The following is a 17,371-nucleotide window of genomic DNA, read 5'->3' on the forward strand; positions in this document are numbered from 1 at the left end:
CTGAGTGTACCTTCCTTTCCACCCCTGTAGGCAAGGTCCAGATTAGCAGTCTTGTAAGTCCCCTCCCCCGCTCCAGGACCTGGGTCTCAGGACCTTTTGAAGAAAAGGCACTCAAAAACTTGAAGGCGCTAATCAGAAAAGTGTACTAGGCCACGAGGGCCATGCACACTGACTTTCACCTCGGTTTGCTTGAACTGAAGGAGGGGCGGGTAGCACTGCAGTAAAGAGGAGGACCAAAGAGGGGGCCTACTTGAATGAAACAATGTAACAATTGATGTGAGGCCTCGCCTTGCTCCCACTCCTCAGCGATCCTATAGGCGAGGTCCCAGTGACTGCCCCTCCCCATTGCTCCGTTTTCTTGTCCATTAAGCACCATCCCTCCGCCTCTCTTTCCTTCTTTTCTTTTTCCCCCTTCTCTTCCCCCTCCCCCCTCTCTCTCCAGCTCCGTGTCATTTCCTCCTAGGGCTCACTAGCTGCCTGAGCGTCTCCAGCCGGGAGAGTAGGCGGAGCGGGGCGGCGCGGCGCTGGAGGACGATGGTGGCTGAGCTGCTGGGGGCGGAGGCTCGGTAGCCCCCGCGGAAAAGGAGCCCGGCGGCGCCTGGCCAGCCGAGCCGAGGATGGAGAGCCGGCCGGGGTCCTTCCAGTACGTCCCGGTGCAGCTACAAGGGGGGGCGCCCTGGGGCTTCACCCTGAAGGGGGGCTTGGAGCACTGCGAGCCGCTCACGGTGTCGAAGGTAAGGAGCGCTGGCTCGCTCCTCACGGCGTCCAACTTTGAATGGGCTAGCGGGTGCGCAGAGTGCGCCGGTGCGGGCCTCAGCCCCACTTGGCGACTTGGCCGGCCAGAGTCCGAGGGGCTGTAGGCGCACGGAGGGGGATCGTGCTGCGGGAGCGGGCTGCAACTCAGAGTGGCTGGAGGATGGGACCCGAGCCACCCGGCCCTGCCTGAGCTGTGCGCACAGTCCCACTCGCAGGGCACTGGGGCAGCTCGGCTCCCCCCACGACGAGGAGGCCACTCACCTCCGTGTGGGCTGCAGGAAATGGCGGCTGCTGGGGGTTCTCCTTGCTTCGGAGGCCCCTGCGCCCCGCAGGACAGCGAGGGGCTGAGGGCTCAGGCGGTGGGGCTCGGCGCTAGCTCTCCCTGCTCTCCCTGGGGCTGTCCTGCCCGAGGCAGGTTGCTGGGCTAGGGTCTGGCGCAGAGCTAGGGGGATGAGGCATTGCTGACTTTTCTCAGTCTCTTGTCCCGCAGCCGGACGCACACACACCCCGTGTTCAGCGCCGGGGCGTTGCTTGCTGCCGGTTTCACTCGGCCTTTTCCTCCCTCCCGAGTACTGCCCCGCGCCGGCGCGATTTCTTGCACGCTGAGAAGTGTGTGGAGAGAACTTTTGTGCGGTGGAGCACAGCTGTGCTGAAGTGGCCACTAGGGTTGGTTTGATTTAGGAGCCTGTGATCAGCTGGAACCAAGTTGCAGCTAGAGGCCAGGGGAGAGAAGCTCCCCCAAGAGCTCGGGAACCTCCAAACCCAGACGTCTTGAGTGGGGGAAGTGAGGGTGGAGGAGGGGGGCAGTTGGGGCAGTTACTGGAAGAGTGAGTGACTTGTAAGACGACTCACCTTGAAGCACTAGATTGCCAGGTGGAGGGACTTCCTGAACTTTAGCCCATTTTTGTTGTTGTTTTAGTTTCTCTACACACTCAGCTCTCTCTCTCTCTCTCTCTCTCTCTCGCTCTTCCAAACCACGCAAACTGCAGTTGAGATTGTAGATGGCGGTTTTGGCGGGAGGTAGAAAGACGTAGCTTTTTTAAGGTAACAAATGTGACTATAGGGATTCTGCTTTTCCGTGTTGTTAACATAGCAGCTGGGCTCTGGGGATTACTGCCCCCTCCTCCATCATAACCCATCTTGCTTTCTCCATGCGTTGGAATGGCTCCCTAGCTAACTTGTATGGGCGTTCTTCAGGTGTCGGGGCAACGCTTTATGTTGCTCATGTGTGAGCCAGTCAGCTCCGGCTCTCTGAGGTCTATTGAGGTAACATTTTGTGGGGGGTATTGGCAGGGACCCCGAGAGGATCTTTAGCCTCCCCAAACCAGGCTCTCTTCATCCAGTATTTGTAACCAGATATATGCCTTTGTGCTGTACCCTTCTACTCCCCCCCAACACTTCCCTTGGTGTTCTCTGGAGCTACTTAAAAAATCAAACAGCTCCATTGGAGAGAGGGGTATCCTAGCCTTGAAGAATTTCTTCTAATCAAACTCCTCCTCTTCCCCTCTCTTTCTACCAAGGTCACAATGGGATCTGCAGCCCATGGTAGTCTGGCAGTTCCTCCCTTTCTTTTCCTCCTTGGGCCGCCCACAGAATTTTCAGTCTGCCTAGACAACCTGCCCTAGAGAGGTGATTTTTCAGCTTTGTCCAGGCTGACCCAACCTGCCAGACACCTCTGAGAGTGCTTGTTGCTGTGGTCCTGAACTATTTTCTGAGCCCATAGGAGCATGGCAGGGGGTGTTACTAAGCATGGGGCAGCCAGCAATTTGTGGTCTGGCGTGGGGATTATTTGGGGGTAGATGAGGGTTTTCTTGGCCACACTGTTAAGGAAGTGCCTCGTGTGTGGAGAGGCAGGGTGCCTTTTAATGATTCCCTTTCTGCTGAATGTACACTTGGCCCCTATTATATGAAGGTTCATTATTACATGCACGGATATGCAGGAGGTAAAATCACTTTACCCATTGCTTTCAAACAGCCTGGCTCCTAAGAGTAAAAGCCAGGTATAACTGGGTTAGCTAGGATGTTACATAAAGGGGGTGGTTTTTTTTTTTCAGTATAATGTTTGCCTCCTTTTTTTCTTAGCAAGAAATGTTTCATTAATCCCATTTTCATTTTTTATACTTTAATGCATTTCTTTTTCATTTCATGAGATATTTCATTAATCCCATTCTATTTTTTTTCTACTTTAGTGTGCTTTCTTTATGCTTTAGAATAATAAAGCTGTCTCCCCACAGGTCTGCATTCACTGGTGGCTTTGGGCTAGAAATAGAGTTGAACTGGTAAATTAAAACTATCTGGATTCTAATCCTTGCCTTGCCATTTTTTGTTCTGGAATCCTGGGAATACCACTGCCTTTCCTGGGCATCCCTAGGTCTCAGATGAATTTGAAGTGGGCAGTCCTTAAACGACACTGTGATGGTTTGGGAGGGAACCCATTGTCCTAGCCCTGGCACTCTCTTCACCTGAACTGCTATGTAGTAGGGAAGATGGCTGTTTCATTTGTGTCTGATGGCACTGTGTAAGGTGTGCTTCTCGTTCCTCACTTCCTCAGCCTATCACAGGCACACTGGGAGACAGTCAGGGAAGGCTACAGAACATCTGATGGGAAAACCGACTCTTTGGTTCTTCCAGTGGCTTGCTTCACTCCATCATGCTGTTTATTTACCGTGGCCTAGAGAATAGCTTGATTTTGGGGGGAGTACTACAGGTTGTGAGAACCACGAACTAATAACTTTCAGGGATATATCTAGTCTTCTCAGCCTCTAACTCCAGTGATGTTTTCCATGCCATAAAGTCCTCCAGGATGGTTGTATTTCTGGTATACATTAATGAAGTCTGGGCCCAAGGAGGTGGGGAAAGACTGTTTTGGTAACTGAATAACTTAGCCTTGTGAAAGACAGAAGAGCCCAGAGCCATGATAGAAAATGGCAGCAAACCTCCTTTTGTGCTGGGGAAATACAAAAGTAGTTTTGGTTAGGATGATGGGTTGTGTCTGCTTGGGAAAGGTAGGGATATCAGGGAGATGAAGGAAATTGAGAAAGGGTGATTGGTAGGAGGAGGAGGTGTGGGATAGGAAAGCTTGCTTTCCATTTGCCATGGATAGACCTTTAGACCTGGGAATGATCAGGTTGGGAAAATCATCAGTTGTGGGAAAATCATCCTAGATGTGCAGAATTCAGCTGCCTGATTTATTGAGACTTGTATAGCTATCTGTTGATAATCAAGTGACAAAACGTGGATAATCAAATGGCTTTCTATTGATAATCAAGTGCCAAAAAGAGCAGTTAAAGCCAATTCTATTGATTATCACAAGTTGTGGGAGGTAGTTTATGATTTTCCCATATGCTATGGTAATATTACTGAAGTCATGACAAATGAAAGAAGATGACCATGAGGGAGCGGTTCTTTGACCTTACCAAGATTAATTTCTTTGACTAGCTTTTCATACTAGACCAGGGAGGGTACTGTTGAATGAAATGGGGATTCTCTTCTAATCAGATGTTTCTGTTTTACTGTGTAGGGTCCTTATCTACAGTTTAGACAGTTGTCCATGAAGGTGACATCTTGCATTGGAAAATAACTTTTAGAGGGTAATAAGTGAACCTTGCAAAGTCTGCCACCAGTGAATCTGTATCATATAGGGTCTTTTAGAGGCTACAGAGATTCAAGCAGTATTCTTCTTGTGTGTGGAAGAGATAGAAGGAGGGAAAAAATGAATTGCAGCCTAAGGTTCCTGGGTTAATTTCAAGTTCGTAAACATGTGCCTTTGAGTTAAACAAACATAGAGAAAAGAAAGGGTGGGGACCAGTGTCAGGATGCAGGGAAAGGAGGAGGAGAACTAGGATGAAAAGACAGGCCAGAAGATTGTGCTTGCTCACTCAACATATTTGCTTTTTTTCTGGCCTGTTTTTTGGTTAGGTTTCTCAATTTGGCACAGTGAGTCAAACGGGAGCTAGTTACTGTTCTCTAACAAAGTGGGGTGGCGTGGGAGAGAAGTCTGCAGGAGAATGCCTACATAGCATGCATGGATATTCCCCTGCCATTTTACCCCTGTCAGATCCAAGTAAGTATTTACAGAGTGCCAATAGGCATGCCTGCCTCATGTTCATTATCACAGAGGATGAGAGAATGACTTTGATAAACCGTTTGCTATTCTTGACCTCGTACAAAGGCAGGGCCTGCTCTTCAAGTTCTTTGTAGACTCCACTGCCTCCCACTCTACCCTTATTGCTAGACTCTCAAAAAGAGGGAGTAGAACCTTTAAAGGATGTCCCAAATGATCAGATTTAAGTTTTCTTGTGACTGGAAGTAAATTTGACTGTGCTTTTGAGCTCCGGTTGGATGCAGAGGTTATATAAGCAATGATATACCTTTCAGATATTTCAGCTGCGTCAGACCTAGCCCCACCCCATCAAGGGCCTGGCAGTCCCCAAAGTGTCTTCACAGGGTATGGATTGTAGGAGATAAATGCAGTCTGATTGCTTATATGAATCCTTTCCTGATCTTCCCCACCAGAATCTATAAAGATGTCCACTGCTTCAGTTCTATGACTTACTTCTGCCTTCCTTCCAGAAAGGACACAGCAGGTGGGGACATGGAATAGGAATCTATCTAAGGATAGAAGAGGAAGGCAGAACAAGAAGATTGTACAGTATGTCTTGTAAAGCTTGGCTAACCATTGCATCCATAGGCTTTTAGGTCCTGTCATATGTAACTTGCATACATAGGATTTTAGGTCTGTCAGATATGCCCAGTATCCTGCTGATTTGTTCTCTGAAGGAAAGGGGGCCATGCTTGTCACAGGGTTTTCCCTTTCCGAAACCCCAAAGACAATAGCTTCAGCTGGAAGACACTTGAGCATTGTTCTTTAAACAGTTAAAATGTTTTCTCCTTGCTTTCCCCAGAACCCTCTCCAGGAATTTTGTTAAAGAGAAAAAGAGACAGTTTCAGACGGAGACTACTAGTTATGGGGCAATTATCATGAGAGGACACGACTGTGTTTATAGGTAGGCTTCTTCCAACCAGAGGAAAATGTGCTGAGCCATCTGTGAGAAGTTAATGAAGAGCAGTAGAGATTACAGGAAGGCATGCTTTCAGTGCCCGCTGCCACCATGCCCCAAAGGGCATGTTTAACTCAGGGCTGCTGGGCTGCTGCTGCTCCTGGTGGGACTCAGAGACTGTGTCCCAAAGTTTTGAGAAGCCACCTAGTTTAAGATCATTAAGGAACTTGCTTTGGAGCGTGTCTCTGATATATTCTCTACTGATCCTGGGGGAGCGTGTGCGTATTTAAGCCTGTCCATTTTGCTGCTGTCAGGTTTTAGCTGTGAACAGTTTTCCCCCTATGTTGAACTGCAAACATTTCTTCTTGCCTATCATCCATGGGACTAAACTCTGCAAGTTTGGACCATATAGAACCATGCTGCTTCCTCTAATTTAGAAAAAAACCCTTGAGAGAGTGAAAAAAAAAATTATGTACTTCCTCAACATTTTCTTATGGGGTCTGAGATTCAGCTTTCCCCTCTGTACTTTCAAGAATAAGATTTATGGACTTTCTCAACTCTTATGGGATCTGAGGTTACTCTCCCCATTCTGGATCCACTCCACCTTGTCCACTGTGTGTGTTCTCTCTCTCTCTCTCTCTCTCTCTCTCTCTCTCTCTCTCTCTCTCTCTCTCTCTCCCTCTCTTCACCTCAATTTCTGGTGCTTAAGATCAAACATAGGACATTGTGCTCTACCACTGAACTATATCCCTACTCCTTTCTTAACTTATGGAGCCCACAACAGAATATGGCAACTGGCGAAAATTATAAAAACTGAGACTTTTTTTGTGCTGAGAATTGCTTCCAGGGCCTTTTCCATGGTAAGTATGCCTCCTACCATTGAGCTTCATCTATAGACCATTCTTTTAAAAACATACAGCTGAGGGGGTCTGAAAAGATGGCTCAGCAGTTAAGAGGGATTCTGTTCTTGCAGAAGTCCTTGTTTGATTTCCATTATCTAAATGGCAGTTCAAGACTATAACAGTTTCAAGGGATCAACCTTCTTCTGACCTCCACAGGCTCCTTTATGCACGTTCACACACACTCATAAAATAAATATTATTAAAAGAAGATACAGCTGAGGGTGATTAGGTTTATCCGGTGGCCCAGTCATAGAAGGTCTGTGTCCATGTCTAATAGTTGAAGGAAGTACTATACTTCTGGTAATCACTACTTGTCCAGGGTCTTTATATAAGCATGCAGGGAAGCCATGTGATAAATTGTGTGTGTGTGTGTGTGTGTGTGTGTGTGTGTGTGTGTGTGGTATGTATGTGTTTGCAAGTGTGTGTGCTTGAGCATGTGTGGAGAGGTCAGAGGCAGATGTTGGATTTTTTTCCTTCTGTTCTCTACTATATTTTTTGAGACTGGGTCTCTGAGCCTAGAGCTCTTTCATTGTCTGGACTGCTCGGCCTTTGAGCCTCTGGGATCCATCTATTCCTGACTCCGCCCCAGTGCTGGGGTTATAGGTATACATCATCCCACCTGGCTTCTATGTGGGTGCTAGGGATCTAAACATGGCTCCTTGTGCTTACACAACAAACACTTTACCCACCGAGCCATCTCCCTAGCCACATATAAAACATTTTTGAGTGATAAGTTTTATCTCCTACCATTAATGTGGAATTTCCCCTACTTCTAGCCCAGAGCAGCCATGAGAAAGACACTCCATGGGAGAGGAGACAGAAGGCACATAAGACTTGCCTTCATGGAGCATATATGTCTAAGCAAAGACATCATTAAATTACAGAGGAGGAAATGGCATTTAATAAATGTTGTCAAAAATCAAAATTTGGTTTTTTTTTTAACCTCTCTGAACTTCCCTTCTAGGAAAAGTAATTATTTCCAAAATTGAATATACAAGTCATATGTGACATATAAGCAGTCACACACATATATAGTATATATAGGATATATATATATATATATATATATATATATATATATATATAGTCTTTAAGTAGAGGTTTGGATATGGAGTCTTTGCCCCATGACTCATCAGGTATACTGCCATTGACACTGATTGCAGTGGTTCCTTGAAATAGCCACAGAACTTACTCCTGTTGGAAGGCTTACATTTATAGGCTTTTACAAATCTATCTCCCAGTATTTCACCATTTATCCCCTGATCTGTGAAAATGCCTTTTTTTCCCTCCTGAAGCATAGACCAGGAATGGATTGGATTAGGACTTAACCATCATTTTTGGAGAACGATGGGTCTAAGGGAAAGAGAGTTGAAGTCTAGAAAATATGTCCACAGTGACACTTGACAATTAGTTGTCATTAGGCTCATTCAGAATAATTCTAGAGAGACCTATTTAATCCATATCTTATGGCCAATGAAATTATTCCACATAACCATACTGTATACTATTTGTCTATAAGAGATGGTATTCAGGTCTGGCAATGGTGGTGCATGCCTTTAATCCCAGCACTCGGGAGGCAGAGATAGGCAGATATAGGCGTATCTCTGTGAGTTCGAGGCCAGTCTGGTCTACAGAGCGAGTTCCAGGACAGGCTCCATAGCTACAGAGAAACCCTGTCTCAAAAAAACCCAACCCCCCAAAGAAATGGTACTCAGAGTTCCATGATGCTTACTTACACAAGGTATTCTTCGAAAACATCTCTAAGTTATAGAAAAGCACCCTATAGCTAGTTCTGCTACAGAGATCTGGGTGACTGTGGGATTTCTGTTGCCATCAGTGCCTAATGTCCTCAGACCCTCAATATGTGTGCTATATTTCCCTGCAAACTGAACTCCAGGTTTACCTGAGAATTATCTGGCAACCGTTTTGTGCTGAGCATGTTGATAATGGGATCACTTTCTCTTAGCATCCATAAAGCCAAATATTTTGTTTGTTTCCTGGTGCTCCCTAAAACATTTATTTCTGACAGACTTTAATTAAGTCATGGATGAGTAAATTGAAATACAATTTCTCATAGCTAAAGATTATGTTCTAAGGGCTGGGATGAAGTAAGATTTGTGTCCTCGTGTCCCTTAGTCACCTTTAGTGCAAATAGGCGAGCGGAAAGCTAGTCACGTGTCTTTGTTTTGTAAGAGATGATCTGGTTCTTCCTCACACCACACTGGCATGTTTATTTGGGCAGAGCCGTCCTGCTGGGGCACTGAAGTGGCAAGGATCGAGATGCCTTGAGCTCTCAAAGTCATTTCTAACCCCTCCCTTTTGACTTCTCTTTCATCCCCTCCTCTTTCAGTGTGTCTGTGACTGTGCCCTGCGACAGAATGAGCCCTTCCTCAAAGAACAAGACTCAGTTGGCATTCAGCTAAGCTATCTTTATTTCATGTCCGGTCCTCACTTCCCAGCCTGCACCCACAAGCACTAGTTGTTTCAGGCTTACAGTTTGGGCTCTCTCATTCAAGGGTCATTAGTCTTTGTTCATTTTCTGCCCTGCCCTCAGTCCAAAACCCAGTTTCTCGCTTTGGTTGCAGTGAGCTCTTCTACTTTGCTCTACCAGCTTTGTCTGTCTTGGCTCACGTGTGCTTCTAATAGGAGCTGAGAGGAGCCAGTTGAGGCTGTTAAGTTTGAAATCATTCAGTAAATTCTAGTGGAAACAGGGGATTTGACACACTTCATTTTTTTTCTGTTGTGTCTGAGTTAAGGACAAGTCTTTTGTCACTTCCATTATTTATAGATGCTTAATAGTTTTCTGAGTAATCTTGGCATGTTCCTTCACCTCTTTGTGCCATCCTAAGTTTTTTGTAAGAATCTCCATGGAGCAAGCTTCTTCTTTATGGAAGGCCGATGAAGAAGGGCTTGTGAGACCTTTCCTGTTCTGCCTGTGGAAATGACTGACAGCAGGCAGCTCTTCTCGATCTTCTACACTGTTTTTCCCGTTTTACAGAAGTGGCTATTTCCTGGTGTGCTCTCAGCGATGGCATGGTCTGTTAACTTTCACTCAAGTCTTTTAATGTTACATCTCTAAGGAATGTGGGAGGTAGCATTCATTGACAGGATCAAGGGTTAAGCCCATGGAAGAAAGATGTCTTCTTTCTTTGAGACTGTCTTCTTTGAGCTGTCTTCTGGCCCTGCATGCCACCCAACAGATATCTAGCTGTTTCTCTTCCTGTAAGCCCCTGGCAGGAAAGTTTTGAATGGTTCTCCTATATTGTCTTTCACATTCTATCAGGAACTGATTTTTCTTTTGAGAAGAGGGGGTTGGAGGTGAGATGAGGTAGAGCTAGAAGTAAAGCTGGTTTGACTAGTTATTCAGGAAAGGGGTTAGATACTCGTGGCTACAGCCTCATCTTTGCTTATGATACTATGACAAGCTAAAGCCTTGTCTTTGTTGGGCTGTCTTGCTGTTTTCCATTTCTTTTTTTCTGTGTTTAAGTAAAAGTCTCCCCCAAACTTCCACAGGCAAGTGCTTTTAATGGCATCTCTCTAATTGAGTGTATGAGTGATGATGTTTTGACTACTCAGGGGTGAGTGTGTGTCAGAGCTGACTCATGTTCTTTGGAGGAATTGACTGCGACTTTGGGGCTTTCTTAATTTACATAGTTAATCAAGAGAGGTCAAGACCATAGGCTGAAAAAGGGATCAGGCAAGGATCCAGATACTTCCAGATATTTACAGTGTAGGGCCTGCAGTTTGGGCTGGTTTTCAGCAATCTGTTGAATGCAAAGGATGGTCAGAGCCTACACATGGAGGGATCAGAACAGATATGTCTGTTTCCAGGTATTGTGCATGTATTTTCATGTAATATTTATAGTAGTTCTTTGAGGTGGATACTGATGTCTCAGTTATGCAAATAAGGGATTGAGACCTAAGAGAAATTAAGTGACAGACTCAAAATTGTACACTGAGTGAGAGAGCCGGCATTGAAACTTAATTTGGGAGGCAGAGGTTTCAACCATAGTGCCACCACAATATTATTCTAATTTTAATCATTTTGTTTCATTTTGTAGTGCTGTAGACAGAACTCAGGCCTTTGTATATGCTAGGAAAAGCTGTACCACTGGGCTAATCCTCTGGCATTCAAACTTCTGTCTGATTCCAAATCTCAGTTTGTTTTTTTATAATGCCACGCTTGTATTTGTTAAGGAAAGAGCAAAGCTAAATAGAAATGGGTGGGGAGAAAGGAGAGGAATGAGAAATGAAATTTAGTGAAGAAACTGGTAATATTGTCAATAATTGCTCCTGGTGGCTGGGGTCAAAGGAAGGTTTATGTTTTAAATCTCAAATCAGGGTAAGGAAATTAGGCTGGGATTCAAAAGACCTGAAGTGTTTTGTGGGTTGTTTTTTCTTGTGTGTTCTTTTTTCTCTGGCAGTACTGGGGATAGCACCTACCACTTTGGGCATGCAAAGAGATTAGTCTACCAACAGGGCCATACCCCAGGCTTGGATTTTCTGAGCTACAGCTTCATCTGCAACCTTCAGAAAAGCTGAGCCTTAGTTTTACCTCTGTTCCTGATTTGTGAACCTCGAGCAAGTCATTTTCCTCTTCGTGTCTAGGTTCCTTAATTTTCAAGTAAAAATTATCGGATTTGCATGGCCAATAACAATTAGTGAATAAAGAAGCCAGGAATTTGAAGGCGAGCAGGGAGCGGTATATAGGAGGGTTTAGAGGAAGAATTGAATTAAATTATAACCTCAAGAGTAAAATAAAGTGAACTGGTATGGTTGTTCCAATAGAGAAGATGATTCCCTTTATCCTTTATTTCATATAAATACCATAGGTAGATATGATTAAAGGAGGAAATAGAATATTCCCTAGGTATCTTTATTAAATGGAAAGTCTTGTCAAAGAATTTTGAACTTAACAAATAAAACATTTGAGGGTAATGAGCATGGAGTAGCAGGGAAGCTTTAGTGTGAGGTCTGCAGCTGCCAGAGGTAGAAAGACAAGACATGATTTCTGGCTCATGTCTAAATAGCTGGAGCTTTAAAAGCCTGTGTTAAACCTTGCTTGGCTGTCCAAACAACTCCCAATTAAGACTTCAATCAATCAATCAGTCAACCAACCAGTCAACACCTATTTGTTGAGCACTTTGCAGAGTGCCTATGCGTAAAATACAGAATTCAAGAGATGACCACCATAGTTTTTGGATTCCCAAATAGATGGCGAGTTTACTAATGTTTATTTGTGTATTGTGGCCTGGACATACGGTACATGCATATTTACTATATGTCCAGGAAACATAAAGCTTTAGGTGCCAAGACTGGGACATAAAATCTAACATTTATTCATGGGTCAATGTTGGGAGCTTTGTGGGAAAAGTAATAATTGAAGCTGGGCCTGAGGGACCCATGATACTTAGGTAGTCATGGGAGGCAGAAGAGAGTTGATTTTTAGCAGGACAAAGAATGACTGTCCTAAAGACCAAGCAGGCTTAATATATTTAAAGCAGGCATCTTGTATGCTACCGGTCGCATAACTGCATGAGAACTAAACTGAACAACAGACAGGAATGACAGTTTGAAACAGTGTGGCAATGTGCTGAGTTATATGTTATCGAGCTACCAGAGGTTAGAGATAATGTGTACTATTGAAGAAAAGACGCAGAAGTAGTAGGAATCAGACGTAATGTCTATATTTCAAATGTAGAAGGTAGGGATTGGAAAGGGCACCTAGTTTGTAGTTTAGTTTTGGATCTTTTGATACTGTTTATGAGTCCATCAAGTTAGGTAACCTAGTAGGCAGGTAGAGACAAAGAGAAAGGGGTTTGTTTATATTTGTTTACTCTGGGGTCTAATCAGTTAAAATAACAGGTCATTCCCTTAGGGATACTATGGTCAACACACAATTTACTAATCTATTGATTGTTGCGTAAATTAGTTAATTGCCAGACAATCTTATGCCCCAAAGACATGGGAAACTGGCCTGCTTTGTGATTTAATGAGCTTCCCTAGCTTTGTCTTGTTGTTTTCTCCAATCTGCAGGATGCCTAGCCAGTGGAGGTGTTGCTAGCTGGAGTTCTTTTTATATAAATAGAACATTCAAGGGATGAGAAAATGGGAAAAAAATCAAACAAAAACTAGAAGAAACTGTCACAATGCCAAACCTCAGATGGACATGATAGAATGGATTGAGGCTGCCAAAAACCATCAGTTTACTTTGCCAAGATGTTTAATGATTGTTTTCTGTATATGTAAAACAAAATGTGGTGGCTTGGTGAGGCAAACCTCAAACCACCGGAGTTTCAAGTTTCTCTTCCATTTTTATTGTTAGAAGTATTATCCTCTCTGCCTGGCATGGTATTATTAATCTGTGACTATCATTGTTTATGTTTCCACAATAGTAAGGGTTCTTAAATATTACCTTTAAAAATATTGTTAAACCTCTCCTTGCAATTTCATTGTCTTAAGTGGTATCCTTACCACCCTAAAATCGAGAGGAGATGAGGATTCATTTCACAACCTCTTTTTCTGTAAATCTGGCTAGAAAACATTACTTTATCATCAAAACTTTATCATACAAATTTGGAGTGGTTAACTATAGCACTAATGTCCTTTATGGACATCCTTAATGAAATGCTTTGGAAAGGTTCCATTTGTGTGCCAATTTGAAAATCAGTCTATCTCTTCTGCTTCCCATACTTCACGAGTTGACTTTTTAGGTCATTACTACTTTTGTGCAACATCATCTGCCTTTCTCCACCTTCAGAAACTAAATTCAGGACTTTGTCAAGATGCTCATATTGTGGAAACTGACCTAAATCCTCGTCCCATTTCTTTGTAGATGGAATGACACTGTTGGCAGTAAGGTTAATGGGCATGTTGGTTCTTTAATTTGCCTCTTCTCTCTGACCAGGTGAAATAACTTGTAATTTATATTTAAAATCCATTCAAACACCTAGCTACTGGGGAGATTTTTTTTTTTTGTGTGGAAGAGATTACCAGAGTGCCTGGCTTTTACAAGAGCTAGCTTGCTGACTGCGCTGCTGTGTGAGCTGGGGTGGGAGGGTATAACTCTTTTCCTCTGGATGGAATGGGCTCGCTATGTAATTTTCATGTTTTCTGCATGCCCTCAGCTTGAGAAATGTGCAGTGTTCTGCGACCTGCTCAGGCCCTCCCTGTACAGTATCTGCTCAAGGAAGGTTTGGCTCTTAGTCCTTTTTAGCTGTGATAGGGTTTGACTTAACAGACTTTCCCTTCCCTGCACCTAATAAAACAAAGGAATAAAGGACTGGGAGGAGTTAATTTCCACTGCTAAGACCCAGGTGAGGCACTTCGGTCTCTCAACCCTAGGTAGGAGCCCCAATTTAAGGCTGAAGTTTAGTTTATGCCTCTAAGTGATGGTGATCTGGAACAGGCCCCTGATAATCAAGTTTGGCCCCATACTGGCTCTTCTCTTCCCCTTTTCTTTTGTCTCTCCTTTTTCTCTTCTCTCCATTTTTCCCCTCCCGTTCTGTTGACATCTTAGAGGAGGTGGGTTTCTAGTGGCCAAGTCAACTGTTACTGTTACGGAGGTGTGTTTCACGGAAGCTCCACTCACCCGACCCCACCAACCTCAGCACAAAATTAGGAGTCTTAATCTGAGTAAAACATATCATTGGGATCACTCCCAACTCAAAAGAGCGGCACGGGAATGAGCTGGGGGATGGTGAGCTCAAACGGGAAGAGGCAGTCTTGAAACAAGATTTGGAAAGAGCTGGAATGGGCAGAATGGAGCCTCCTTGTGGAGGAACAACTGCAGAGGTGTAGTTGCCCCCTTAAATGGTTTCCCACCTTTTGATCATTGTCGCCTACTGGAAATTATTTAATACTTTCCCACTGCCTGTAGAATAGAGCCCAAATTATTTTTGCCGGGTATTACAGATCGGTCTCCCTCTGACTCTGGTCTTAAATTTTTATTTCTAGTATCTGCATTAGGTTCCAGGTTATCAGACAGAATGGTCTCCTCTCTGTTCTTAAGCTCCTCAGTGGGAAATTCTGCCTTTTGTCCTCCCACTGTGGTGTCTCTTCTAGTGGCCATAGTTTTCCCTACAGTCCTCTGCTTCTTCACTTCTCTGCCTTCGTCTGTTGGGTCTACCCACGGCAGATCACCAGTTCTGTGTCCACAGGGCATGTCATCCCAGGCGCTACTGATGGAAATGCCCGACTTCCCCTAGCAGCTGTGGTGAACCTCAAGTCCACATGTTAGCTACACATGGGGGCAAGACATGAAAATAATGGTGGTGAGGCAAATTAAGAAGGACCCCTCTGGTGCAACTTGAGATGTGAAGAGGGATGGCAGTAGTGGAAGATGGGGCTGTCTCCAGGCCGTCTGGCTTGTATCTGTGTGTAAACTGTGGTCCCCAGGCTGGCAGTGGGGAGTGATGATTATAGCGTTCATCATGCTGCTGGGAAGTGTTGCTGTGAGACTCCTAACGCAACAGCCATTCCACTTGTTACTCTATGTTCAGAGTGGGTATAGTAATTTCTGTGCTTGATTCGAGTACTTCATTCCTTCAGCTGAAATGCAATGACTTTAAATCAGTGCGTGTGTGCGCGTTCGCACATGTGTGTGTGTGTGTGTGCGCGTGTGCGTGTGCGTGTGTGTTTTCACTTTTGCTTAAACAAGCCCTGACGTGTTCTATTTCACTGGCCTTGGTTGTGAGTCACTGTCTGGTATTTATACATAATGCCTTAAGTGTCTTCGTTATTTGACCATGACATTCCTTTTCTCACTGTTTCACTCAAAGCTGAGAATACCAAGAAAGGAAAGAAGGAACTGACTTCCCCTCATTCCTAATGAGGTTTCATGTCATTGGTTCTTGCCTGTGTGACGGCCAGGTTATCTTAGGGCACTAGGGGGACAGGTTAAGGAATCGGTGTTAAAACTCACTGGGACAGCACGGGAAGAGCAGAAGTCCGTGGCTTACTACTGACCAGTCTACTGCTGCACAGTGGGTTTTACTGGCACGGGACTTTCAGAACTGGACCGTCAAGGCACCCCAGGAAGTGCATATCCTCATCGGAATCCCTCGTAAGTATGAAAGAAGTGCAAATAATTAGAGCATTCTTAACTTGAAAATGATTTGATGTTTTCATACTTTTGTGGGGAATTTGAGTAATATTACCATGTTCCTTAATTCTAAATTTTCTTGGAAACGTGTTTCTAAGGGTGTGAGAATGGTACACCCTGTCTAGGGACACCTTAGTTATCAAAGGGACAGAGTCTCAGATCGGAAGGACATTGCTGTTGGCATGGTCATTTAAAGGCCAGACAGCCAGTAAATCATTTGAGAAGGAATTAAAGGTTCAAAGGGCAGGAGAGAATTCTTTGGGTGACCTCATAGGTGCTTGAAAAATCAAAGGGCTGGCTGATGTGCTTTTATGTATTGAAGGCTGGTCTGAACGGGCAAGGGAATGGAAATTCACAATAGGAAATTAGCCTTGCTGTTTTTATGTACTCGGGAGCCTTAACTCTGGGCTGGAGATGATCAAAGTTTCTATTAAGTAAGTGTCTTTTGTGTTCTTGAAATTATGCATGGATATTTATTATAATGTCGTCACTGCCATAAATTAAGTCATACTGATCCTGTTTCACAGATGAAAAAAAGTGAGGTCCAGAGAGGCCAAGCATTGTTCTTAAGATAAAGCAGAGTAGAGCTAGAATCTGAACCCACCTTTAACTGACTCCAAATCATACACTTGCCTCATTATACCTTAGAGTTTTGTTTAAAAGATCCCGTTTTTATACTATCTCATATTATCTTTCTAATCCCACTATTTACTATGATGTGGCTATGTTGCTGTTTGCATTGTAACATTGGACGAAGTTGAACCTCACAGACCATCTTAAAGCTTTCTTTGGAAATTCATTTAAAACACAAATTAGACACTCAGGAAAAAAATACAATGAGAGGTACTTAGTAATGTCCCTATTCTAAGATACAGACATGGAGGCAGGAAGGTTAATTAACTTGCCAAAATTCATGCAGTAATAGTAACTGGCAGAGTTAGTATTCAAAATTTGGTTTATCTGTTCCCTATCCTCCTAGTGCTCCCATTGTTTCTCGAACTGGGAAGGGAATTAGCAGTAAACAAACATTGGGTTTGGCCTTCTTGGTCACTACAGATCTATCTTTTTTGCCAACAAATAGGAAATGAAGGATAGCTGCTTCCTTCCTCCCTTTGCTTCCTTCCTCCCCATTCCCTGTCTTCTTATGAGGGCAGTTTACGTGTTTAAATTTTTATTTTGGAGGAGTAATAAATGTTCACGGACCAAATTTTTAAAAATATAAACAGATGATCTCACTTCATCCCTATCCCTAAACCACCTAAGTTTTCTTCCTAGAGGCAATTGCTGTTACCAATTCCTTATATACCTTGTGTGGGCTCATATACATTATGTGTGTGCTCAGTTGTTGTATTTCCTCCTTGCCTGTGTCTTCCTTATTCATCTCCAATGTGGCTTTAACTGATGTCTACTTGAAGGCTATATTTGCTATCATTTCTCCTGTCTTCGTTGTTTTTTCTGTACATGTCTTGAAAGCTGTTTACTAGGAAAAGGCAAAGAATTTCCTGCTCCTTTTATTCTCTTATCTCTCTCTAGCTTTATTTTGCCAACTGAACTTATTTTTTAGACTATCTATATATACACAGGCAAATGTGAATATATATTTCTTTATT

General features: G+C 43.9%; 1 protein-coding gene across 2 annotated transcripts in view; it reads left to right on the plus strand.

Annotated features, from left to right (window-relative positions):
- The first annotated feature begins 567 nt into the window (after window positions 1–567).
- Window positions 568–17,371, plus strand: part of Shroom4 (shroom family member 4) — a 203,680-nt gene continuing 186,876 nt past the window's right edge. Inside the window, exon 1 of one of the 2 annotated variants that reach the window (XM_048461482.3) lies at window positions 568–734. In XM_048461482.3, coding sequence (XP_048317439.3) covers window positions 618–734 — 117 coding nt within the window. In that variant the 5' untranslated portion in view covers window positions 568–617. Of the gene's footprint in view, window positions 735–15,467; window positions 15,723–17,371 lie in introns of those variants that run through there. The other variant, XM_085684438.2, reaches the window with a different exon arrangement.

This window comes from Myodes glareolus, chromosome X (genome assembly GCF_982192425.1).
Source record: "Myodes glareolus chromosome X, mMyoGla1.1, whole genome shotgun sequence".
In the NCBI taxonomy this organism is placed as follows: Eukaryota; Metazoa; Chordata; class Mammalia; order Rodentia; family Cricetidae; genus Myodes; species Myodes glareolus.